General features: G+C 40.0%; 1 protein-coding gene across 7 annotated transcripts in view; it reads left to right on the top strand.

Moving 5' to 3' along the window:
- The first annotated feature begins 294 nt into the window (after positions 1 to 294).
- The window catches only part of ENTPD7 (ectonucleoside triphosphate diphosphohydrolase 7), a 39,599-nt gene continuing 14,802 nt past the window's right edge, over positions 295 to 25,091 (top strand). For 2 of the 7 annotated variants that reach the window (XM_067709719.1, XM_067709725.1), the window contains exons 1-8: positions 295 to 450; positions 709 to 811; positions 1,939 to 2,121; positions 13,682 to 13,887; positions 14,132 to 14,282; positions 18,496 to 18,599; positions 20,474 to 20,530; positions 22,923 to 23,056. In XM_067709719.1, the coding sequence (XP_067565820.1) occupies positions 804 to 811; positions 1,939 to 2,121; positions 13,682 to 13,887; positions 14,132 to 14,282; positions 18,496 to 18,599; positions 20,474 to 20,530; positions 22,923 to 23,056 (843 nt within the window). In that variant the 5' untranslated portion in view covers positions 295 to 450; positions 709 to 803. Of the gene's footprint in view, positions 457 to 698; positions 812 to 891; positions 1,024 to 1,938; positions 2,122 to 13,681; positions 13,888 to 14,131; positions 14,283 to 18,495; positions 18,600 to 20,473; positions 20,531 to 22,922; positions 23,057 to 25,091 lie in introns of all 7 variants that reach the window. The other 5 variants (XM_067709723.1, XM_067709724.1, XM_067709721.1 and 2 more) reach the window with 5 other exon arrangements.

Below are 25,091 nucleotides of genomic sequence, written 5' to 3'. Positions count from 1 at the left end.
CCGCTCCGTCGTGAAAACGGCCGCAGAGAAAACAGCCAGCAGAGAACTAGCGCCCCCGAGAGGGTAGCAGCCGCAAGGTACCTGGGCGCCGCTCCGTACTGCTCACCTGTGAGCCACAGCCGGCCCCTCCAGGCGGAGCCCCGCACGACGCCCTTCCGGATTGGACGCGCTCGAAATCCCGGGGCGGGCATTAAGGCCTAGCGCTCTAGGGGACTGGCCACCCTGGCGGACCGACGTGCGGCCGACGGAGCTGGTTCGCCCGCGGCCCCAGCTGGGCGGAAGGCGGGCCCCTCTCCGCGGGTCCCCTGTCAGTCATTGGCTCCCTGTGGTTTCCTTGGGGACGTGGCGCCGCCGGCGGCCCAGGCCTCCTTCCGGCTCGGTTAGAGGCCGCGGGGAGCACCTCCGGACCTAGCAGAGCGGAGCTGAGGGAGCCGGCGGGCCGCTCGACCCGTGAGTGTGAGCTCGGGAGGGCTGCGGGGCCGGGAGGGGCGGACCGCGGGTTCCTCGAGGATGTCGCTGGCCCTCTAGAATACCCCGCTCCCAGGGAGCCTGGGTAGGGTCCACTGAGCCCCAGGAGCAAGAGCATACGGATCTGGAGTGGGAGCCCGGGGAGTGGGTGGACGCCATGAGCTTCTCGTGGTGGGGTATGGGGTCTAGTCTCGTGGGTACTGCTGGAGGTGAGCCGGAACCCCAACCAGCTCTTTCCAGGCTGCAGACTTCGGAGATGACTGGGACGAGGAGACCACCTTCTCAAGGCAAAAGGAAAAGGAGGTGACAGGCCTTGAGACCACTGAAGGGAACCCATGGCTAGGTAAGGTTGCAGACTTTATCCTCAGCTGGGAGCTCGGTGGGGGGTGGCTGGGAGATTGTTACGAGTGAGGTTTGCTCTAGGGCTGCATATGGACTTCGCAGCCTGGTCAGATGGATGCAAAGATCAAAGCTGCATTCTTTTGAAGGCAGATTCAACAATACCTTACAGCCCAGAGCCCCCGGGGTGATAGAGTGAGTGCTTGCTCAGCTCTGGTAAGTGCTAGATTGTAATGTTCTTTCAAATTTCCACTTGAGTGAGGCTAGGTGCCCCTTGGGGAGGTTAAAAAAAACCAAAAACCAAAAACAAAACAAAAAAATTTTTTTAAATGAACTTTGAAAACAGACCGAGGTCCTTCTGAATTACCATGGAAAGTGAACTTCACAGTTGAGTATGCTTATCCATACATTATAACACTCTGAAGCTTTCAGAAAAGATTAATGTGGCTCTGTGGAGCAACAGGTACCAAATGAGACAGTTGTCAAATAGAGTAAGTGGAGAAAGATGCAGAACAGTAGGTATGATGTAAAAGCAAAGGAATGGAGATACACACACAGACACACACACAGATATATTACCTATATGGTATGTATTTATGCTTGTGTATACAAGAATATCCCTGGGTAACAGTGGTTGCCTCAGAGGGAAATGATGGGGTTAAGGCACAAGACTCACTTTCCACTATATATCCTTTAAACTGTTTGATTTTTTTTTATTGTGTGCATATGTTACCTATTAAAATATTTTTAAAAATCAGTTGAATAAATTTTCTGACTATCCAGTTTTTTTGACAGCATTCTTGATGGCAATGTTACAAGTGCTCTGATTCTTCAGTGTTATGAGATTGCACAGGGAGACTGGTGATCTTTTCATTAACATGAAGTTGGTTCTTTGAACTGCATCCCAAAGTGCACTCTGGAAAAAGAGCAAAGAAGCCTTTTTTTATTTATATAGTAGAAGCTCCATGAACTATATATGTCCTTTTCTAAAGTTCAAGAGTAAATGAACATTTAGACTTCTGGGGGCATAAATTTTTTGCCTTTATCAGGAAGCGCTTTAATTCAGCTTAAAAACCATTTTTTAGCACTGGATTGTAGAGACTTTTCTTACTAATGTTTGTCTCATTTCAGGATCAGTTTTTCCTACCTCTGCCCAGCCTCCTGGTACTTCACTGTGCCCACAGTGAGCCCATTTCCCCGGCAGCGGGTGGCACTCCTAGGACTCTTCTTCATATCCTGTCTCCTTTTGCTTATGTTAATCATGGACTTTAGACATTGGGGTGCTTCATTACCACGAGACAGGCAATACGAAAGGTGAGTCAGCTTTACATCGCTTCGATTGGCTTTGGTGTTGAAGTCATAAATATTTTGATAAGCTGTTTAACACACTACCACCTTTGACTCTTTTGGGGAATACCGCACTTTTATTAGTAAAACTGCATGCCACTTATTACATAAAGAAGATCTTAAGCCCCATTTCGGCAATGTTCAGTTTTGATTCAGCAATGCTGTTGCTGCATTTTAACCATGAAAGACATCTTTCTGTTCTTTTGTCTTGGTGGGCTGACTTACTGGGTGCATAAATGTTTAGGATTGTTATGTACTCTTGATGAATTGACCCTTTTATCATTATTAAATGACTCTGTTTATCTTTGATTATATTCTTTGCTCTGAAATCTACTAGTCTGGTATTAATATATCAACAGCAACTTCAGCTTTCTTGTGTCAGTGTTAGCATGATAGATGTTTTTCCATTCTTTTAGTTTTAGCCTATTTGTGTCTTTATGTTTAAAGTGAGCTTCTTGTAGGCAAGAGTTTAGTTGAGTCTTTCTTTCTACCCAATCTGACAATGTCTGCCTTTTATTTGGGCCCTTCAGGCTATTTACATTTATCAATTGTTTAGATTTTAATCTGTCTTGCTATTTGTTTTCTGCTTGCCACATCTGTTCTTTGTTTGTCTTTCCTCTTTTTTTCCCTTCTTTTGAATTGAGTACATTTTTTATGATTCCATTTTAGCCCCTTTCTTGGCTTATTAGATATAACTCTGTTTTTATTTTTTCAGTGGTTGCTTTAGGGTTTAGAGTATACATCTTTAACTTATTACTTCAAGTAATATCATACCTCTTCACACACAGTGTAAGAACCTAACAACAGTGTACTTTCATTCCTCTCTTTCCCCTTGGCCTTGGTGCTATTGTTGTCATATCTTTTACTTCTACATATGTTATAAGCTCCACCATGTGTTATTATTTTTGCTTTAAGCATTCAATTATTTTTTAAAGAGGTTTTTAAAAATAAGAAAAAAAGGCTTGTATATTTACCATTTCTGGGCCTCTTCATTCCTTTGTGTAGATTTCATATTTCCATCTGGTATCATTTTCCTTTTGCCTAAAGGTCTTCCTTTAACATTTCTAGTAGTGTGAGTTTGTGGTTGGTGAATTCTTTAAACTTTTATGTGACTGGAAAAGTCTTTATTTTGTTTTCCCTTTAAAAGAAATGTTCACTGAGTATGGAACTCTAGGTTGATCGTTTTCTTCTTTCATTACTTTACAGACGATGCTTCACTGTCTTCTGGCTTGTCTTAGGAGAAGTCTGCTGCCATTTTTATCTTTGTTCTCTCTGTACATAATATGTCTTCCTCTGGCTGCTTTTAAGGTTTTCTCTTTATCACTGGTTTTAAACAATTCGATTATGATGTGCCTTGGTGTAGTTTTCTTCATGATTCTTTTTTCTTTTTTTTAAGATTTTTTTAAAAATTATTTTTATTTTTTAAAATTTATTTTATTTTATTTTTGGTTGTGTTGGGTCTTCGTTGCTGCGCACGGGCTTTTCTCTGGTTGTGGCAAGCGGGGGCTACTCTTCATTGGGGTGCACAGGCTTCTCATTGCAGTGGCTTGTCTTGTTGTGGAGCATGGGCTCTAGGCACGTGGGCTTCAGTAGTTGTGGCATGTGGGCTCAGTAGTTGTGGCTCGCGGGCTCCAGAGTGCAGGTTTAGTAGTTGTGACACACAGACTTAGTTGCTCCATGGCATGTGGGGTCTTCCTGGACCAGTGAGTCCAGGAAGTGGTGATCTATATAGCTGGAGAGGTAGATCAGGCTGGGCCTATTAAGCCATTTTAGGGGGTTTAGACTTTATCTTAAGGGCAGAGGGAAGACTTTGAAAGGCTTTGAAGAGTGATATGATCAGAAATGCTTTTTACAGAAAGGTCATTTTGATGGCATGGTGGAGAATGAATTGGAATCCTCCAGTAGAGAGATGATGGTGGCCTAGACTTGGGTGGTAGCAATGATGATGAAGAGAAGTAAATGCATCTGAGGGATACGTGGGAGGTGGAGTGATCTGATAGTTCTTATCTACCACTAAACTCAGGTGGCCAGATTCAATAAATACTTATGCTGAATTAATTGAAACAAGTTAGCCACAGAGCTAAGGAACACACAGACTGTGCCTGTGTAATGAGCGTAACAAAATCCTCACACCCTGTAATGCTCTGGCTGAGCAGCCAGCAGCCATATAGCCTAGAGCTCCTTGTTCTTTAATGAAATGTTAATGAAATGTGCATATGGCTACAAATTACCATGTGTCCTTAAACTTCACTCATGGCTGCCTACATGAGTCATTTAGGAAGCAAACATCTGTTGAGAGCTTGCTGTGTGTGTGACTCTGTGCTAGGCGCTAGGGTACAAAGATGAATAAAACGTGGCCCCTGAACTCATGCAATTAATAATCTAGTTAGAGAGGCAGATGTGAAGGAATAATTGTTTCCTAATGAGATAATAGTTTAAGTATAACTATGTAGAATCAGGAATAAAGAATCAGGAACTGTACATAGTCAAGAATGAGGAATAAAGTTAAGAATCAGAACTTAATAAGAAGAGGCTCATGAGTAACCAAATTTGATATCACTGAGTTCATGTACTAAGCGCTTATGTACTATACTGATAAGAAAGGCTCTCACATAGAGGCTGTTTACTTTTGTTTTACATACTGTTTTTTTTTAATTTTTTTCAACTTTTTATTTTATATTGGAGTGTAGTTTGTTAACAATGTTGTGTTAGTTTCAGGTGTACAGCAAAGCGATTCAGTTATTCATATACATATATCTGTTCTTTTTCAAATTCCTGCCCCATTTAGGTTGTTACATAATATTGAGCAGAGTTTCTTGTGCTGTATAGTAGGTCCTTGTTGGTTATCCATTTTATTTTATTTATTTATTTTATTTATTTATTTTTGTCTGCGTTGGGTCTTTGTTGCTGCACGTGGACTTTCTCTAGTTGCGGGGAGCGGGGGCTACTCTTCGTTGTGCGCAGGCTTCTCATTGCGGTGGCTTCTCTTGTTGTAGAGCACGGGCTCTAGGGTGCGCAGGCTTCAGTAGTTGTGGCACACGGGCTCAGTAGTTGTGGCTCACAGGCTCTAGAGCGCAGGCTCAGTAGTTGTGGCGCATGGGCTTAGTCACTCCGCGGCATGTGGGATCCTCCCGGACCAGGGCTCGAACCCATGTCCCCCGCATTGGCAGGCGGATTCTTAACCACTATGCCACCAGGGAAGTCCCTATCCATTTTAAATATAGTACTGTGTACTTGTGCATACTGTTGTAATTAGCTTGGTTCTCTCTTGTCTCAGGACACAGCAAATAATAGCAAGTTAGAATGGTGGTAGTGGGAAGGGTGTGATGGTCATTAGATGTGGGCACACTGATGACGGTAATTAATAACGTACTGACATCTTGACAGTGAGGCAGGAGAGAGGAAATTTATTAAAAGTAGACTCAGGGGCTTCCCTGGTGGCGCAGTGGTTAAGAATCCACCTGCCAATGCGGGGGACCTGGGTTCGAGCCCTGGTCTGGGAAGATCCCACATGCCGCAGAGCAACTAAGCCCATGCGCCACAACTACTGAGCCTGAGCTCTAGAGCATGCGAGCCACAACTACTAAGCCTGCGTGCCACAACTACTGAAGACCACACATCTAGAGCCAGTGCTCCGCAACAAGACAAGCCACCACAGTGAGAAGCCTGTGCACGTCAACGAAGAGTAGGCCCTGCTCGCCACAACTAGAGAAAAACCCGTGCTCAGCAGCGAAGACCCAACACAGCCAAAAAAAAAAAAAAAAGTAGACTCAGTCACTCAGAATTTCTACAGACCATTTCTATAGTGCTAAACAGTTCTACACATTTTGTTAAAACTATTTTATTATACAGTCTAATTATTTGTGTTAACGATGACCTTCAGTCAGTGGTTTTCAACTTTATGTAACCGAATTACTTGGGGACCTTTAAAAAATGCAAATAACTGGACTTTTTCTCAAGGTGATTCTAATATGCAGTCTAAGTTGGGAACCATTGCTCTACAGTTTAGTTATATTTATCTGGGAACGAAGTATTGTGGTATAGGGGAAAGAGATTGAATTTAGAGCTAATCAGCCCGTCATTCTCTAGTTGGGTTATCTCAGACAGGTGCTCTATTCTGGGATCTCATTTCTTTAGTATAAAGTGGAGGTAAAATGCCTGCCTTGTCTTGTCATTTGGATTAAAAAAGAAAAACACCTAGCACTGCCTGGTACATCACAGATATTAGTCTTATTAGTATTATTTGGAATAATCTTGATTTTTCTGTTCTCTAATTCTGTTTTGTGCCCTGCAAATATGCAGTGAAGATAAGGGGAAGCATTATCTCCATTTAAATTTTTTTCCTTCCAGAATTTCTTTTCTGTGGCAGCTGTTACAACTTAGGCACTGGTAAGCACTAGCTGATGATAAAATGATTAAACAAATAATTAGGAATTGATGAAAACACCTAACACTCAAGTTCAACAGCTTATAAAAAATTAGGACAAGTGCTTGTGGTTGTGATTTTTATATTACATACATTGAATATAGTCATATTTTTTCCAACTTAAATTGTTCTTAATTCACATGATGAAATTATATCAATATTTTATATAGAAAAAATGTTTTAATTTGAATTTTTTCAGCCATTGGTAGAACCTAGCATATCACTTCTTTTTTTTAATTTTTAAATTTTATTTTATTTATTTTTTTATACAGCAGGTTCTTATTAGTTATCTATCCTATACATATTAGTATATCTATAGCATATCACTTCTGAGGTGATATGGCCCAGGATTTTAGAAGCCTGCATGGGGGTTTTCCCTCAGTAGTTTCAAAACTGAAGAGCTGTTGTTTTACAAACATATACCCACATTGCTTCTGGAAGGAGAAAGCAGAAGGTTTGCATCAGAACTAGAATTTAGGAAAAGGTAAATTTACAGATTGATGGGTGTCAGTAAGGATAGAATCCAGAATTTTTTTTTAAATTTATATTTCTAAAACAAACTTTATTTTTTAGAGCAGTTTTAGGTTCACAGCTAAATTGAGCAGAAGGACAGAGAGGTTTCCCATAAACCTCTTGCCTTCCCCCCGCCAACACGCACAACAAAGCTGTTTTTAAGAATAATTTTTGTTAGATGTGTTTTAATCAACTATTTATCTAGTATGTGGCATATAAGATGGGCTCCAACAACTTCATCATACTTAATTCATATTTTACACCCATTTATTCATCTATTCACTTACTCAACAAACACTGTCTACACTGTGGTATCCAATAGGGTAGCCACTACCCACAGAGGCTATTTAAATATAAATTAATTTAAATTAAATAAAAAATTCAGTTCCTTATTTGTACTAGTCACATTTCGAGTGTTCACTGTGTGGCTAGTAGCTATCCTATCAGACAGTGCAGAAAGGGAATATTTCCATCATATCAGAAAGTTCTGCTGGAAAGTGCTAGTCCTGGATACTGGGTAAATTGTTAAAATTTATTAATAATTTTTAGTATAAGGGGTGCTTTTAGCATGTATTCATACATGTTGTGCAAGACAAACAGTGAACCGTTCTTACTTAAATGTTCTGTATATTCAGTACATTTCTTTTTCACCTTAATGTTTAATATTGTTCACTTTTTGGTAACCCCACTACTGTCTTTATTAGTGGGGAAATATTTGTCTGGTTGACTTATTGTCCTGAAGAACGTAGCTATTGAAAGGCGGTGCCTCATGTTCCTTTGCCATCTGGGAATAACTGAATGAGCACTACTGTGTCAGCAATCAGCTCAATACTGACCTTCCTTAGGAGTTTTAATTCTGTTTAAAGCAAGTGAAAAAGAGCCATTACTTATGGTTAGAATAAAAATGATAAACAGATATACAGGTGAAGTTAAGGGTTCTTATGTACAGTGGAAAAATTCAGAGATTTTGCTGGTGAAATTGAAGGCATTTATTTGCATTTATTCATTTACTTGTCCTTAATGGTGTTTATAATGTTTATAAGCAGAGCTTTAAATTATAAATGTTCCTGACTGCTCTGATTAATCTTGTTAGGAGATAAGTAGTAACCTTACAAGATGCTTTTCTGGGTATGTATTGCTATCATCAGTCATGCACAGCTACTTTGGCTACAATGTCATTATATTTGGTTTTGAGCCTTGAACAGAGTTGGGATATGATGACATTCATCAAAGAAGTGGTAGCTCCATGCTGATGGGGGACCACTTTAATGGACTTTTGGCATATTACTGAGTTCTTTTTGAACTCTAGAAGTGGTAATTAGTGTTGATTTTGTAAGCTAGGTAATGGTTTGGTTAGTTATAGCTCTAATGCTGTTAATGTCTTGAGGATAATGGCAACGAAAAGCAATGTCTTCCAGTTCTACCTTGGGTGATGTATATGTGGGTATCTTTCTTTTCATTGACTCAGCAGTGACCAGAGGGAAATCATGTTTCTCAAATAGAGGGGATATATGTGTGTGAGGCGGGGGTAAGTGCATGTGATGGTGAATCAGATCTCTCCTGGGACGGTGGATGTGAGGGATCCAAAGCTTTTGGAACTTTTCTCTTGGGCTTTAGGTCTTCTTTAGGGGTTGACAGTGCAGTATCAGCAAAGCAGAAGGATCCAGAAATGCAAGTAATTAACCATGATGGCTAAGGCTGGGACTGCAAATCAGAAATGAAAATATCCGAGAAAGGACCAGTGATCCATCCGCGTTAGGAGCCTAGACAGAGGAAGACCTTCAGGTGGTTGAAAAGTGTAAGAAGCCTGATTAGGTCATAAGAGGTCAGAATTCCAGAACTTTCTGCGGCCTGAAGCAACTGATCAAGGATTCAGGTGGGAAATGTAACATAAATGTCATCTGGTCCTATCTTTCTCCCTAGTATTCTAGTGTCAGCTGACTTTTTTCTGCCAATGCACACATGGCGACTTCTAAGAGAAGAGAAAGCAAAGTTGAGTTGTACCCAAATGAGAGCTGTAAAGTTGCTTATCTTGACAGGAACCAAAGAGGATGACAGGATGCTTTGGAAAGCCATTGAAATTTTCTAAGGAGACCAACTGATTTTGAATATAGCTATACAAAGACATAGATGAATTATTAACAAACTAGCAGCTTCATATTGTGAGCTCTAGGCCCAAGCCAATCAGGATTGATTGATACGTATCAGAGAAATGTGAGGAACATTGTGTCTGTATTGAGGTATGCAGATAAGGTAATTGCTCTTGAGAAGCTGAGAGTCTAAATGGAGAGGTGGAGCAAACAAATATGAAAGAACTCTTAGGGCTCATACTGAAATGTAAGCAAACTGCTTAAAGAGAATGACACTCCACATGTTAGAACAGAAGGAGGAGGCCTTTTTTAGATCATTACAAGAATCAGCTTGTTGAGGGGAGGCTTCTGGAGAACTGGGAAGCCATATCAAAGAAGGGAAAGGGGGAGGAATAGGTAGAGAAGCAAACGGATGTTAGAAAAAAGGTCGCGTTAGAGTAGTGGTTCTCAAAGTGCTTACTGACGCTTGGGAGTCTCTGAGACCCTTTCAGGGAGTGTGTGAGGCCAAAGCTATTTTGATGATAATACTAAGATGTTGTTTGCCCTTTTAAAAAATTGTGGTTAAAAACGCATAACACAATTTACCCATCTTAACCATTTTTAAGTGTATAGTTCAGTACCGTTAAGTATATTCACATGGCTATGAAGCCAATCTCCAGAACTTTTTCATCTTGCAAATCTGAAACTCTATACCCATTAGACAACAACCCCTAATTTTTCCCTGTCCCCAGCCCCTGGTAACCACTATTCCATTTTCTGTTTCTATGAATTTGCTTACTTTACCTACTTCATATAAGTGGAATTATTTAGTATTTGTCTTTTGTGACTGGCTTATTTCACTTAGCATAATGTCCTCAAGGTTCACCCATGTTGTAGCGTATGGCAGGATTTCCTTCTTTTTTTTAAGGCTGAATCATATTCCATTGTATGTATATATCACATTTTGTTTATCCATTCATCTGTCATGGACCTCCCGAGTTGCTTCTACCTTTTGGCTATGGTGATACTATTTGCCTTTTTCACTGAGTTGACATTTACACTGATGATGCAAAAGCGATGGTGGGTAAAACTGCTGGTGCCTTAGCACAAATCAAGATAGAGCACCAAATTATACTAGTAGTTATGGCAGTCTTCACTGTCACACAATTGCAGTGGGAAGAAAAGTCTAATTCCACTTAAGAATATCTTTTTAATATTCTGTGTGACAAAATGGGAAATAGGAATTAATCACTTCTGTTGCCTACTCAGGTTGTCTCAAGGAAAAGCACTTAGGCAATTGTTTGAGTTGTGAGCTGAACACAGTCATGGAATACTATTTTTCACTTGAAAGAATAACTGTCAGAAAAACTGTAGATTTCAGATGTGGGTATTTCATAGACATTTTCTTGCAAATGAATGAAGTAAAAACCTGTCACTTCAAGGAAAATAACTGTCAGTATTTATTGCCAGTGATAAAATTTGAGCTTTTAAGTGAAAATTAGAAGTTTGTATCTGCCACTGTGAGTTTGATAGCTTCCCAATACTTAAAAGACTTTTTTGATAAAATTGGTAGTGATATTCATGAATGTGTGTGGTTTTTTGGTAGAATGAAATGTGTCAACATTAAGAAGATTTGCATAGCTCAGCGAACCAGTATTTTCCAGTATACGATGTGAGAACATTACGCATGGGTAAAAGCAATTTAAAGTGAATGATAGACCAGTGCATTTTAATGTGACAGTATGAAAAGTTCTTAGAGTTTAGATTCCACATTGCAACCAACCTTTAAGAAACTCCACTTGTCGAGTTTCAGTGTAGTACCAATGATCTAAAAAGTACTCTTCCCTTTTCCAACAACATACCTGGGTGAAGCTTGATTTTCTTCATATACTTCAATCAAAACAACTTATCGTAACAGATTGAATACAGAAGCAAATATGAGAATCTAGTTATCTTCTATTAATCCAGACACAAAAGAGATTTGCAGAACTCTAAAACAATGCCACTCTTCTAACTTTTTTGTTTTAGAAAATAGTTGTTTTTCATAAAATATGTTCATATGTAATGAGTTTGCTATTGTGTCTAAATAAATAAATAAGTATTTTTAAATGTTCTGTTTTATTTTTTAACATGGTAAATGTAGATAGATGTGCCACAAAAGCTCTTTGGGGTCCAATAATTTTTTTAAGGCTATAAAGTGGTCCTGAGCCTCCAAATTTTGAGAACCAATGTACTGGAAAAAGTTATTCATTAAGCAGGAGGGGACAGGATCCAGAATCTTGTCAAAGAGAAGTAGAAGGGGTGGTTTTCAGAGAAGGAAAGCAGATAAAGATCTGTGAAGTAGAAAGATTGCTGATGAGAAATGAAAAGTCACTTTGGGCTGGAGATGGATTATCTTGCCTATTTCTTCTCTATCTGTGGCCCACAGATGTCTGCCCAGCTTTCCTGTGATAGAAGTGAGCTGTTATGAGTTGACTGGTGGATTGTGAGCCCATTTTAGCCCAATCATTTGATTAGAATTTGATTAGAATTCCACAGATGTCTGCCCAGCTTTCCTGTGATAGAAGTGAGCTGTTATGAGTTGACTGGTGGATTGTGAGCCCATTTTAGCCCAATCATTTGATTAGAATGGGAAAGTCTGTGGTGGAATGGAATCTTTAGGACTGTAAACTTTCTAGTGTGTAACAGACTTTTACCATCTGCTTCACTTCCTGCAACTCACTCTCATATCAGATCCAGAAAAAAGTTCTACCTGACCCTATCCTATGCAATAATTTACAGCATTGTATTGAAGCTCAAATATATGTTCTCCTCTTTTTAAAATAATGCATTTTGTGTTATAGAATAGGAAAGGTACTCAGCTCTACTTTTTTGATTTCAGAGCTGTTTCTACACGGTCTTCTTTTCATCAGGTTTGCTTTTCTCTCCAAAGTAAGGAACTCTGTAGTCTGTGTAGCAATGTGAAATCACCAGTAAACACAGGCTAGATTGTTCTGAGAGGTATGACACATGGCTTACTTTTCTGGATTTACTGTGAAGGGAATGTTACCTGCAATTCAAGGCCCCTCACTTGCATGGGCCCCTTTTGTATTTGTAATGTTGAATATTTTGTGTAAAAGAACCTTCCTCCCCCATTATATTAGTTTCAGGCTCCACAAAAGCTAGTTCTAAAGCGTTCTATGTAAGGGTCTTGGGGATCTGGGCATTACCGCTAAAGACAATGTTGGATGATAGGGCAGAAGGGAGTTTAGGTGTATTACTTGAAAAAATTCACAGCATTACTTTCAGAATATTCATTCAATTATTAGCTCAACCTATGGTAATATTTATTCAAATTTAATAGAATCTAGAAGGCAAAATTTTAGTCTGCCTACCATGCATTATATATTAGCGTCAAGAAAGAGCTCTCCAGGCTTCCCTGGTGGCGCAGTGGTTGGGAGTCCGCCTGCCGATGCAGGGGACACGGGTTTGTGCCCCGGTCTGGGAAGATCCCACATGCCGCGGAGCGGCTGGGCCCATGAGCCATGGCCACTGAGCCTGCGCGTCCAGAGCCTGTGCTCCGCAACAGGAGAGGCCACAACAGTGAGAGGCCCACGTACCGCAAAAAAAAAAAAAAAGAAAAAGAAAGAAAGAGCTGTCCTTTTTCGAGTAATAAGCTAAAAGCCATTCTCATTCTCACCGGGCTGCTCTTCAGGTGAAGCCTTTGAAGAGGAGTCATCAGTGACGTTTGTACTTTTCAGACCTGTATGCTCTGAGGAAACTTTAATATTTATTAAAGCCTCATCACTCAGAAGAAGGGTTTTACCAGCTTTTAGCCTTCTTTTCTTTCTGGATATTTCAGCCCTTTTCTCCAGAGAGTCTTCTGCTATTTGTTCTCCCAATAGTTATGTAACAAGCACAGCACTGAGCTAACTGCTCAACATACATTTTGGCCTCTCTGAGAGTAGAGACTCCTAACTACCCTCATTTCACAGACGAGGGAACAGCTTGAGAGAAGTAATTTCCTGAAGGTCACAAAACATAGGAAGTGCTAGAGCTGAGACTCAAACCTTGGGGTTTTGGTGGTAACATCTTTACTTGTTCCATCTTCCTGCTGTCAGCCAGATATCATTCCGCCATGTTCTTCATGTTTATATACAGAAAGGATAGATAAATAGAGAAGAAATTGTTAGAATTGCTTTAGTTATCTAGTGTGCATAGCAAACCACCCTCAAATTTTGTGGCTTAGTATTTACTGAGGCCTAGAAGCCCTTTAATGCTTAGTAAAAGATTTGCTACCCTGGCCAGTTTCAGAACTACCCCCAAACTTAGGGGAGTCTTTTGGTTACCTAATTTCAGTATAAACCAGCTGTTGCCTCATATACATCAGTAAATATGGTCAATATTGTTTCATTCCTTTGTTAGGATGTGTAGTCCCATGTGCCTGGCACATGTAGGCACTTAATGAAGACTCACGAACAGATGAATTAAGTGGTGGTGCTATTTGCTTAACACTAGTTTCTCTTTTTGCCCGGCTTAGGTATTTGGCTCGAGTAGGAGATCTTGAAGCTACTGACACTGAAGACCCAAATCTAAATTATGGACTTGTTGTGGACTGTGGCAGCAGTGGCTCTCGGATTTTTGTTTATTTCTGGCCAAGACATAATGGGAATCCTCATGACTTGTTGGACATCAAACAGATGAGAGACCGTAACAGCCAACCAGTGGTTAAAAAAATCAAGCCAGGTACTAAATGGAATGTATTTCATTGTCAGTCTCTCTTATCTGCTACAGAAATGAGAGGACAGAAGAGAAGAGGGAGAAAGAAAGCTACCCTTTTCTTCTGGACGTTCTGGATAATGGGAGGGATTCATTGCTACCCTACTCTTACGAAATAAATGTTTAGGACCTTAAACAGAACCTTATGGGGTATCAGTCTTCTGAGTCTATGTGATCTGCTCTTTAAAGAAAGTATTTTATCTTACTTAAGGAATCTCTGCAATGGCAGACACTCCAGAACATGCCAGCGATTACCTTCGTCCTCTGCTGAGCTTTGCTGCTGCTCATGTGCCTGTGAGGAAGCACAAGGAGACCCCCCTTTACATCCTATGCACAGCAGGCATGAGGCTTCTCTCCGAGAGGTGAGATGCAGGAGAGTGGGTGGCCCTAGAGTTGAAAGTGCAGTTTCATACATTATTCTCTGTGGTTCCCTGGTCTGAAGGCAGGATGTGGGTACAGCACACAGAGTTGACAGGTGGCACTAAGAGACTTCTTGCTCAAAATAGAGCAGAGCCACTCCTACACCCCGTTATTTCACAATCAGTTGATCACACCTCCATGTCGTTTGCTTCTTTGGGATCAATATCTATTTGAGATGGTTGTAATGATTCTTAGTTTTGATTGAGGGTTGGGAGCAGTGGTGATGTAATAAATTTGGATCATGAGGCACCTAGAAGGTGAGCATAATTTCAGAAGGGTAGTAGGAGGGTCACCTGGGGGACTGGGTACCTGGGGTCTAGTAGGAGGGCTCTGGTAGGAATGGGGTTTTCTCTATAACTTTGCCTGGCTCCCTGATGATAGTAGGTGCTGCTTGCAAAGCTTAGTCTCCATTGCTTTAGACCACTTTTTCAACCCCTGCTGGTTAAGTCTTTTCCACTTGACCTTGGCAGTTTAGCCTGGCTTTTTGCCACCTGATCCTTCTTCCTTCACTGAAAGAGGAGGAAGACGAAGGGGCAGCAGCTATGCTTAGGTCAGACCCCTCCTTGTTTGTGATTTCTCCCTTTTGACACCTCCCTGACCCCTCCATACTTATTATGGTCTTGAGGTAGGAATGAGCTCCCTTAACTTGAGCACCCATCCTTCTGCAATGTTCACAGTCTCATAGTCATCGGGTATTTTTTATTAGCTTAAATGTTTTTCCTTGATAAATGGCAGTTCCCTTTTCCACAAAGTTTCATTTCATATACTTGGCCAACAGCAATGAAAACCTCTGCCATGTGTGTAGGGCTCCATTCTGCTTGTGCCAGACATGTATGTCAACACTTCTTCCAGTTGACTACTTTCCTTCTGCTCAGACACAGAGTTACTGGTTTACTGTTGAGAAGCAGATTATTTTATGTAGCCATTTGTCAATCTGAAAGGCCTTCTAGTTCCTTGTTTTCCCATACATCTTGATCTTTAAATTTTTTTTTTTGGTTTGTTTTTACTTATTTTTAAAACTAAAGTTTAAAATGTTATTGCTAGAACCTTACATCATTAAAGGAAATCTTAAAATCAAAACAAAGAAGTTATAATTCTACTGCCCTATCAAAACTGTCTCATTTTGTCCTATTCCTTTCTCTCTGTATATCTATGTGTAACTTCTACAAAATTGTAATCATACTACACGTGAAATTTAGAATTTTTGTTTTTGACATAAGTAATGCATCATTCAAACTTTTAGAAACCATGTGAAGAGTATGGATGACATAGGTGGTGCCACATCACAGGGCTGTGAATGGACTAAGGTCTCACAAACAAGGAAGGAGGGTGGAGGGCCAGAGAAAAAGCTGACTCGGAGGTCAAAAAGGCAGAGCCAACCAGCAGGGTGATGAAATGGCCACAGTTTGTGTGTCTGGAGCAAAGGAGAGGATTGCCTCATCTCCTGGCCCTGCCCAGCCTTTCCTCTGTTTGTCAAAGAAGTTTCTATTTAAACAAAATCAACTATGTAGCTCCACCCCATTTGTCTAAGATGTTCCCTGTCATCGTGGAAGCTCTGAATATTAGTATTTATTTTATCTTAAGAATTTTTAAAGAACTTGCCTTTAACTTTTTTTTTTTTTTTTTTTGCGGTACGCGGGCCTCTTACTGCTGTGGCCTCTCCCATTGCGGAGTACAGGCTCCGGACGCGCAGGCTCAGCGGCCATGGCTCACGGGCCCAGCCGCTCCGCAGCATGTGGGATCTTCCCGGACCAGGGCACAAACCCGTGTCCCCTGCATCGGCAGGCGGACTCTCAACCACTGCGCCACCAGGGAAGCCCTAACTTGTTTTTTGATCAGCTCTTTTAATAATGCCTAGACCTACCCTGGGCTTATGAAATTATTGCTACCTCTAAGGTAGCTATAGTTGTTGACGTAAGTTTAACAGTCACTGCAAGAACCTGTTTTGTATAATTAATACTTTGTTAATTTATTAGCATTTGTGAGCAATATTCAAAATGGGTTTGAATCCCCTGGACTGTATTTTGGATTTATTAGCACTAGGTTTTATTTTTTTGCCGAAGGCCTAGACTAACAGAATTCATTCCACTGCCTTTTTAGTTTGTGATGGAAATACCTTTAAAGAATTACGAAGTGATAATTTAAGAAAAAAAACTTTATTATGGGAAATTTCAAATGTATATAGAAGTAGAGAGAATGATGTAATGAATCCGCATTTACTTGCCACCCAGCTTCAACAATTGTCAGTGTTTTGCCATAAAATGTTTTTTTTAATAAAGAAACAATATTGAATTTTAGAAAATGAAAGTTCTGTCCTATCCTGTGTAATCCATGAAGAGTGTTTTGTTTATTAACATAAATTGGGATCATATTGTATGTACTGTTTTGTAACCTGTTGGAACTCAAAATATATTGGACATCTTTTCATGTCAATACATGTAGATATAAATTGACCTCATTTCTTTTAACATCTGTGTTCTATTACATTGCATGACTATCCCATAAATTATTTAGCCAGTCACTACTGATATACGTGCATTTAGGTTATTTCCAGTTTTTCATTGTTATAAATAATGCTGTAGTATTTTTTCTCTCTGTATTCTTATCTGATGATTTCATTGCAATAAATGTCTTAAAATGTAGTTGCTGGGTCAAAGGTTAAGCACGTTAAAAACCTTGATACCTAGTCCCAGATTGCCCTTTAGAAAGGTTGTACCAGTAATTTATATTCCAAACAGCAGTGTGTGTTGGTACCCATTCTTCCATGTCATCACCAAAACCAGCAAGCCCTCTTCTTTGGGTAGTTTAGAACCATATCCAATAAGGAGGGCAAAATAGCACCTCTAGTTCCCCATATGAAATTTTTATCATAATAATTTCTTGTGTATAACAATGACGTTATATATTGGAAGATTATTACTTTAAATGTAATTTTCACTTTCAAGTGCTAATAACATTCTTCACCAAGTCATGCTGGCAACCAGGATAGCCAGCAGAATATTTTTGTAATGAGTAATTTAAAAAATCCAAGATAACTGCTCTTATTTTTAACCAGCATTGTCTCTAGATTTATATGATTACTTCTAGCTTTGTTTCTTTGCTTGTTTTTATCTGATAATACTAATAACATAAAACTTTAGAGGACAAAACAGCGCTGTAGATACTAAGCTTCAAGCGTCATCCCCAAATTATGACCTTTGGATTTTGATCCTGGTCTGGGTTTTCCAAATGATAAGATTTTTATACAGAAAAAAAAAATCAACCCTTGAAATATGGAAAAGGAGGTTTAAAAGTTCATTGTTAATGTAAAGGATCATGTAAAAATTTGTGGGCCAAACAGTGCTTCTTACGTGGTGATGTGAGACACTTTTTCTGTATTGTGTGAGATCTAAGGATGAGATTGTGTTCCTCAAATTAACAGCCTCCTTTCATAGTGGTTAGGAATAACGTAATTACATCTGTTTTATAGATTATGAAACTGTGTTTCAGTTTCCTGTAGCTTATCCATACTTAGCCTGTGAGAGGCATAGAACCATAGTCTCATCTTTTAATACTATTTGAATTGTAACATTGTATAAAGGATAAGTATTACTGTTACCATATTGCCTTTTAAGAAGGAGGCTATACTTTTTTTTTAAATAGATCTTTATTGGAGTATAATTGCTTCACAATACTGTGTTAGTTTCTGTTATACAACAAAGTGAATCAGCCATATGCATACATATATCCCCATATCTCCTCCCTCTTGCATCTCCCTCCCACCCTCCCTATCCCACCCCTCTAGGTCATCGCAAAGCACTGAGCTGATCTCCCTGTGCTATGCTGCTGCTTCCCACTAGCTAACTATTTTACATTCGGTAGTGTATATATGTCGATGCTACTCTCACTTTGCCCCAGCTTCCCCCCACCCTGCCCGCCCTGTGTCCACAAGTCCATTCGCTATGTCTATGTCTTTATTCCTGCCCTGAGGAGGCTATACTTTTGAGTAATTTTAAACCTTTGAAATCTCGAAGGGGGTACCAAACAGAAGCAGGGATCAAGTGTCTTGGGTAGGTGAACAGTGAGGTCTAACAAGGCTAAGTAGAAGGTCAAGTTGAGGTTGTTTGTGAGAAGAGAGTTTAACCATTAACTCAGGTTTTTTGTTCTTTCTTGCAGGAAGCAGTTGGCTATCTTGGCTGATCTAGTGAAAGATTTACCTCTGGAGTTTGACTTCCTCTTTTCTCAGTCTCAGGCAGAAGTGATCTCTGGGAAGCAGGAAGGTATTGGGCCATGAGGAGTAAAAGCTTGCACTTGGGGTTTGTAGTTTTGGGGTGGAGTTGAATGCATGTTCTCATGTAGCCCAAATGTGGCCTGTATGATGAATTATGTTTCAATTTCTTGAAAAACAGAAAATCTTTTGTCTTCTAGTTGCAGTTCACATAAAGGAAAAGATTCACCTTTTTCAATCTCAGTATTGCCTTTTTCAGTCCTAAAATTCCCGTTTGGTTTTACTCCATTTCTTTGCTGAGACTCTATCTTTCCATTCATTGGAAGACTGCTCTTATTTCCTGGCTGTATAGCTGCTTTATTTGATAATTCCAACACCTGTGTCATCTCAGGGTCGGCATCTTTTCCCTTGAGATTGGAAAGGTTGAGATTTTCCTAGTTCTTTGTATGACAAGTCATTTTTTTTTTTTTTTTTTTTTTTTTGCGGTACACGGGCCTCTCACTGTTGTGGCCTCTCCCGTTGCGGAGCACAGGCTCCGGACGTGCAGGCTCAGCGGCCATGGCTCACAGGCCCAGCCGCTCCACAGCATGTGGGATCTTCCCGGACCAGGGCACGAACCCGTGTCCCCTGCATCAGCAGGCGGACTCTCAACCACTGCGCCACCAGGGAAGCCCTGACAAGTCATTTTATATTGTATCCTGGATATTTTGAATATTACATTGTTAGACCCTGGGTCTTGTTTCTATCATAAAGAGAATGTTAATTTTTGTCTTAGCAGACTGGTTAGGTTCAAGCCTTAAGTTCTGACCTGGCTTCTGTGGGCTGTGATTCTGCTGATTCATTTTTCAAAGCTTTGGCACGGCTATTTGGATTTGTCCCATGTGTGTGCCAGCCAGTGGCCCGTCTGAACCTGGGCACAGCCCATACAAATGTGTTAACTAGGCAGTATGTCAGCTCTCAAAAGCTTTGATATGTTGTTTAGGGTCAGATCATGCATGTGAGCCCAGGAGTTCCTACACCAGTTTATTCCCCACTCTCCACAGTCTCCCCAATACTTTCTGGTTCCCTGAGGTTCACTTTCATGGTCCTTAGGTCAGAAAGCCAGGGATGTAATTTGCCCACTCTGCCATGCATTTCCCATGACTGCATCTATATCCAAGGCTAAGTGGTAGAGGACAGAGGGAGAAAAAAAGAGCAATAGGGATTTGCCCCAGCTCTTGAGGCTGTAGCTCCTCTGGTCAGAAAGAAGGATTCACATCTCTCAGAGGTTTAGGCATCTACCCAGTCTCTACCTCTGCTGTTGCAGGATTGCCTGGGGTAGGAGAGAACAGAATTTTTAAAAAAGCAAGGAATTTCTTGCCACTCTTTCTGAACCTTTGGAGTCCCCTTTTCTGATCCTTGGACCACAAAGCAAGGTCTTGAAGTTCTTTCTGTCCACATCTGGTGTGTACTTTTGTATTTCAAGCTGATTTTGAGTCCAGGCCAGGCAGTATCTGAGGGGGAAAAGTGGGAAACTCACTGTGGTTTTGGTGGTCCTTTAAAGTCTAATCTCTGTCCCAGTGTGCCCACTATCAGAGTTCTCAGAAAGCTGCTCCAAATATTCTATCCAGAGTTTATCCTTGTAGTCAGTGGGGAGACAGGGTGGGTGTGCTTGCCCAGAACTACAACTCCAAGATTTTTATCTTTTAGCGTTTATTTTTATATATTAATTCCTATTCATTGTAAGAAATTTAGAAAATGCAAATAATTTTAAAAGGGAAAAACATCACAAGATAAAAGATTTTAAATTCATACACTGAGAGTGTGGAATAAAATATGGTTATCACTTTTTTTCCAAGAAAAGGAGGAAAAGAGCAGCCCTGGGAGAGGTATATACATGCTATAGCAGTAGAGAATTAAGCAAGGGCTTTTATATTTCTTACTTAGGGGTTTATGCATGGATTGGAATCAACTTTGTTTTGGGAAGATTCGACCATGAGGATGGTGAGTAGTATTGTCTTCTTATGACAGTTCTAAGGGCTGAAGGTTTATGTCATAACCTATCAGTAGCATGTAAGTGCTAATTTTGAGTTTTCTTTCTTTTTTTTTCCAAAACTTAAGATGCTTCATTTCCCAGTCCTAATTTGCTTTCTTTTATTTCTTTTTAACTTTTTAATATGGAAAGTTTCAGGCATTCACAAAAGTAGAGTAATTAATAAAATGAACCTCCATGAACCCATTACCTAGTCTCAACAGTTATTAACAATTTGCCGTTGTTTTGTTCCCACACTCCTTCCATACAACACAGGTTTTTTTCCCTACTGGATTTTTTTTTTTAAATATCTTTATTGGAGTATAATTGCTTTACAATGTTGTGTTATTTTCTGCTGTAACCCTACTGGATTTTTAAAAGCAAACACCACACATAATCACTTTGTCTTCATGTACTTCAGTAATACCTCTAATAGGTAAGGAGTTTCAAAACAAACCAACAAAAATATCCACAGTTCCATTTTTATTTGATTTTTTTTTTTTAATTGCTTTGCTGCACCATGCCATGCAGCTTGTGGGATCTTAGTTCCCCAACCAGGGATTGAACCTGGGCCCTCAGCAGTGAAAGCGTGCAGTCTTAACCACTGGACAGACAGGGAATTCCCCCTCAGTTCCATTTTTAAACTTAACAAAGTTAACAATTCCTAATATCATGTATTGATAACAACCATCTCATACCCAGGTAGAGAGTTCCCCGATTGTATCAAGAATATTTATTTGTAGTTGTCTTGTTCAGATCAGAATCTGAACATAGATCACAAATTACATTTGATTGATAGGTCCCTTTTAATCTATAACAGTTAACCTTCCCCCCAAACTCTTTTTTTCCAAATCATTCAACAAACAACAACAACAACAAAAACCCAACAACCAAAAAACAACCAAAACTGGGTCACTTGATGGAATGAATTTGCCACATTCTGGCTTTGGTTGACTGAATCTTTGTGGGATCTTTAACATGTTTTTCCTCCCCTCCCCGGCTTTTGTTCTGTAAACTGGAGGTTAGGTATAGAAGCTTGATTAGACTCAGATTCAGTTCTTTTGGCAAGAATAAATCATAGGTGGTGCTGTTTCCTGCTGTATCACATCAGGAGTTTTGTAATATCTGGTTGTCTTACTTTTAGTCATGTTAAGACTGAACAGGTGTTCAGGGTTCAGATATTGTCAGTCTGATCTGATCTGTTATAAAAATTTTCTATCCACTTTTCACCTAATGGTTATAGCAGCCAATTGTGATCATTACTTAGATTTGTTTTCTCATTAGAGGTTGCAGAATGGTGATTTTTCTAATTCTGTCATTCTTTCTGCATTTAACAGTTAGGATTTTTATATAATGAAATTTTCTTCATTAGCCATTTGGTTATCCTGAAATATAGTTCCTATGGGAAAAACAGAATGAACCCTTGATTCTTTGCTTTTATTTATCAAGTTTTTGAATAATGAGCTGGTGTCCTAGCAACTTCTGAAGGTAACCAGTGAATTTTTTTTTCAGTATCCTTATGAATTTGCGGATTTTAATTTATTTGATGCATTGCAGTCCATCACATCACTATTCTTTTTGGTGCTCAAATTTTACCATCATTGGCCGGTAGGAGCACATTTGAGTTGGCTCTTGTGCCCTTTTAACATGATCCCGGTAGTCTTTTCTGTTTCCCTGGCATATTGGCATACGATGGTATTCTATGCTCATCTTGTGTTTTTTCTACTCTTAGACCCTAGCATCAGCCATTTTTTTTTTAAGGAGCCCTTGTTTCTTTTAGTGGAAAATGATGTTTAGAGATTGTGGTCTAGACAACAGCGGTGCTCATTGCTCCTGGATTATCATCGCTTCTAGGCCTTTTCAGTGGACAGAGCTAGGAAATTGTATTTTTTTAAAAAGAAAAATAAATCATGATCTCATAGTGATAGTTCTGATTCATATTTAAGATTATAAGATTATTGTTTAATTTCTTTCATTTTATATTAAAATCAAATCCTTTTTCTCTTATGCTGAATATTTTTTCCTAAAGCTGTTTACATAAACATTTATTTAACTTTATTTCATAATATATGTTTAATTGTTTAAAAATAATAATACCAATAATGTATTACCAGTAAAACTACTGGAATGCAGTTTATTTGTTTCTTTTGTCATTAAGATATATTCTACAAGAGATACATAGTCAAAATACCATGTTTTAAGTCACTTAAAGTAATTCTTTGTATAATATATAGTTGGTACAGTTAGATTAATTTATCTCAGTTTGCTTTCAATTTTTTAAGGGATTTCTGGGGTTTTTTTTCCCTTTAAACTTAATTTTGGCTTTTAATTACTAGACCCCTTCTGTTCTCTTATTTATTTCAGAATCAGATGCCGAGGCTCCCCAGGAGTTGGCAACAGGACGCAGAAGGACAGTAGGGATACTGGATATGGGAGGAGCCTCTCTCCAAATTGCTTATGAAGTTCCTACCTCAACTTCTGTCCTTTCTCCACAACAGGTATTTTACCTTTTGGGGGAATTCAGTGGCTAGGAATGCCTGTCTTTGAGAAGGAAGGGCACTATGTTTGGACTTAGACCAAATGGCCTGGGTCCAAATGTTGGTTCAGATCCTTGCTAGCTTGTGTTATCTTGGGTTGGTTACCTCTCTGAGCCTCAGTTTCCTCGTGTGTAAAAAGAGAATAATAATAGTATCTACTTCATAAAGTTGTGAGGATGAAATAATACCACGTGTATAAAGCACTTAGCAAGCTGCCCAGCACGTAATAACGTTTAATACATTTTTAGCAATTATAACTATACTACTTATCTGGAAGAGTTGCCTGAGGATTAAACATGATAATATAAATCCTGGACTACAGTATTTATTACATACTTGTTAATTAAACGTTATTCCCTTTCCTTTACTGATGATTCCATCCTTGTGCTTCTGTTATTCCTTACCTGACTAGAATGTAAAAATGTATTTTGAGGGAGAAGTTTCATCATACAGAGGAAAAAGAAATAAAACATTTTTTAGCACCTAGTATGTGCAAGAAATAAGACATGTTACACTGCCCCCAAAAGCTTATAATCTATCAGTGGAGACAGCCTGTGATAACAGGCAGACCATGACAGTGTTGTAATTTGATCTAAACCAGGGTTTCTCGTCATTGGCACTATTGGCATTTGGGGCTGGATAAGTCTTTGTTGTGGAGGGCTGTTCTGTGCATTATGTGATGTTCAGCAGCATCCCTGGCCTCTGTCAGGTGCAGCAACGCCCGTACTTCCCCCAAACTTCCAGTTTTGACAATTAAAAGTGTCTTCAGACATTGCCAGATGCCCCTGGGGGTGCAAAATTACCTCTGGTTGAGAACCTTGGGTCTAAACAGAGAGCCACAGCAATGTGGGGACTGGCAGGGTCAACCCCATTTGCAAAGGCTTGAATAGGAGCCTTCCATGCTGCCTTCGTGGAAAGTAAGGTATTTACCTGGGCCTTGGATGATAGCAGGCTTTTGCATAGTGGAGGTTGAGGGAAGGCCATCTGCATGGAGGTGACAGTATGCACAAAGGCACAGAAAACAGCAAAGAGCCCAGAATGTCCAGGTAATGATGAATAGCCTGTTGCAGTATGGGATTTTCAAGTGTGGTAATAGGGAAGGCTGGGAAGATAAGATGAAGTTAGATCATAAGGAGTCTTGGGTGCCATGCTAGGGGATTTGGCTTTTTTATCTGTAGACAGTGGGGAACCAGCAAAGGTTTTTGAGTAGGGCAGTCATATGGGCCTAAGTTTCATCATCTGTGAAATAATTAAACTCTGAAGGTCCCCAGCTCTGAATTTTGTGACTATATGTTAATTGTGTGACTGAGTTCCAATCTATTTTTTTTCTTTTTTTTTTTTTTTAAAGTGAGAGCTTTGCTTATCTGCGGGTGCCTGACTTACATCCTCCCCTATGTGACAGAGGATGTCACAAGCCTGCATCTGACATTAATTAATTAATTTATTTTTGCTGTGTTGGGTCTTTGTTTCTGTGCAAGGGCTTTCTCTAGTTGTGGCAAGCGGGGGCCACTCTTCATCGCGGTGCGCAGGCCTCTCACTATCGCGGCCTCTCTTGTTGCGGAGCACGGGCTCCAGACGCGCAGGCTCAGTAGTTGTGGCTCACGGGCCTAGGTGCTCCGCGGCATGTGGGATCCTCCTAGACCAGGGCTCGAACCCGTGTCCCCTGCATTAGCAGGCAGATTCTCAACCACTGCGCCACCAGGGAAGCCCCCCAATCTATTTTTTAAGAAAATAATTTTGGTGTCAGGAGAAAAAACTATAGGTTGGGGAACCTTGGGTGAGAAGTGCTAAAGAGCTAAACTAGACAGTGTAAGTGGAAATGGAAGGGAGGGGACAGATTTCAAGGGATATTTTGGAGTAAAAAAACAGTGTAACATGGTGATGTGGGTAGGGCAGGAAGGGATGGCCACATGCTGAGGGTCCAGCTCAGGTAACTGGAAGGGTGAAGAACCTAGTCACTGAGAGAGAGAGACCACGGGAGAAAGGGCAGGGTTGA

Source organism: Pseudorca crassidens, chromosome 16 (assembly GCF_039906515.1).
Source record: "Pseudorca crassidens isolate mPseCra1 chromosome 16, mPseCra1.hap1, whole genome shotgun sequence".
NCBI lineage: Eukaryota > Metazoa > Chordata > Mammalia > Artiodactyla > Delphinidae > Pseudorca > Pseudorca crassidens.
Note: the sequence above shows the minus strand (reverse complement) of the source record. Positions and strands in the feature narration are given on the sequence as shown.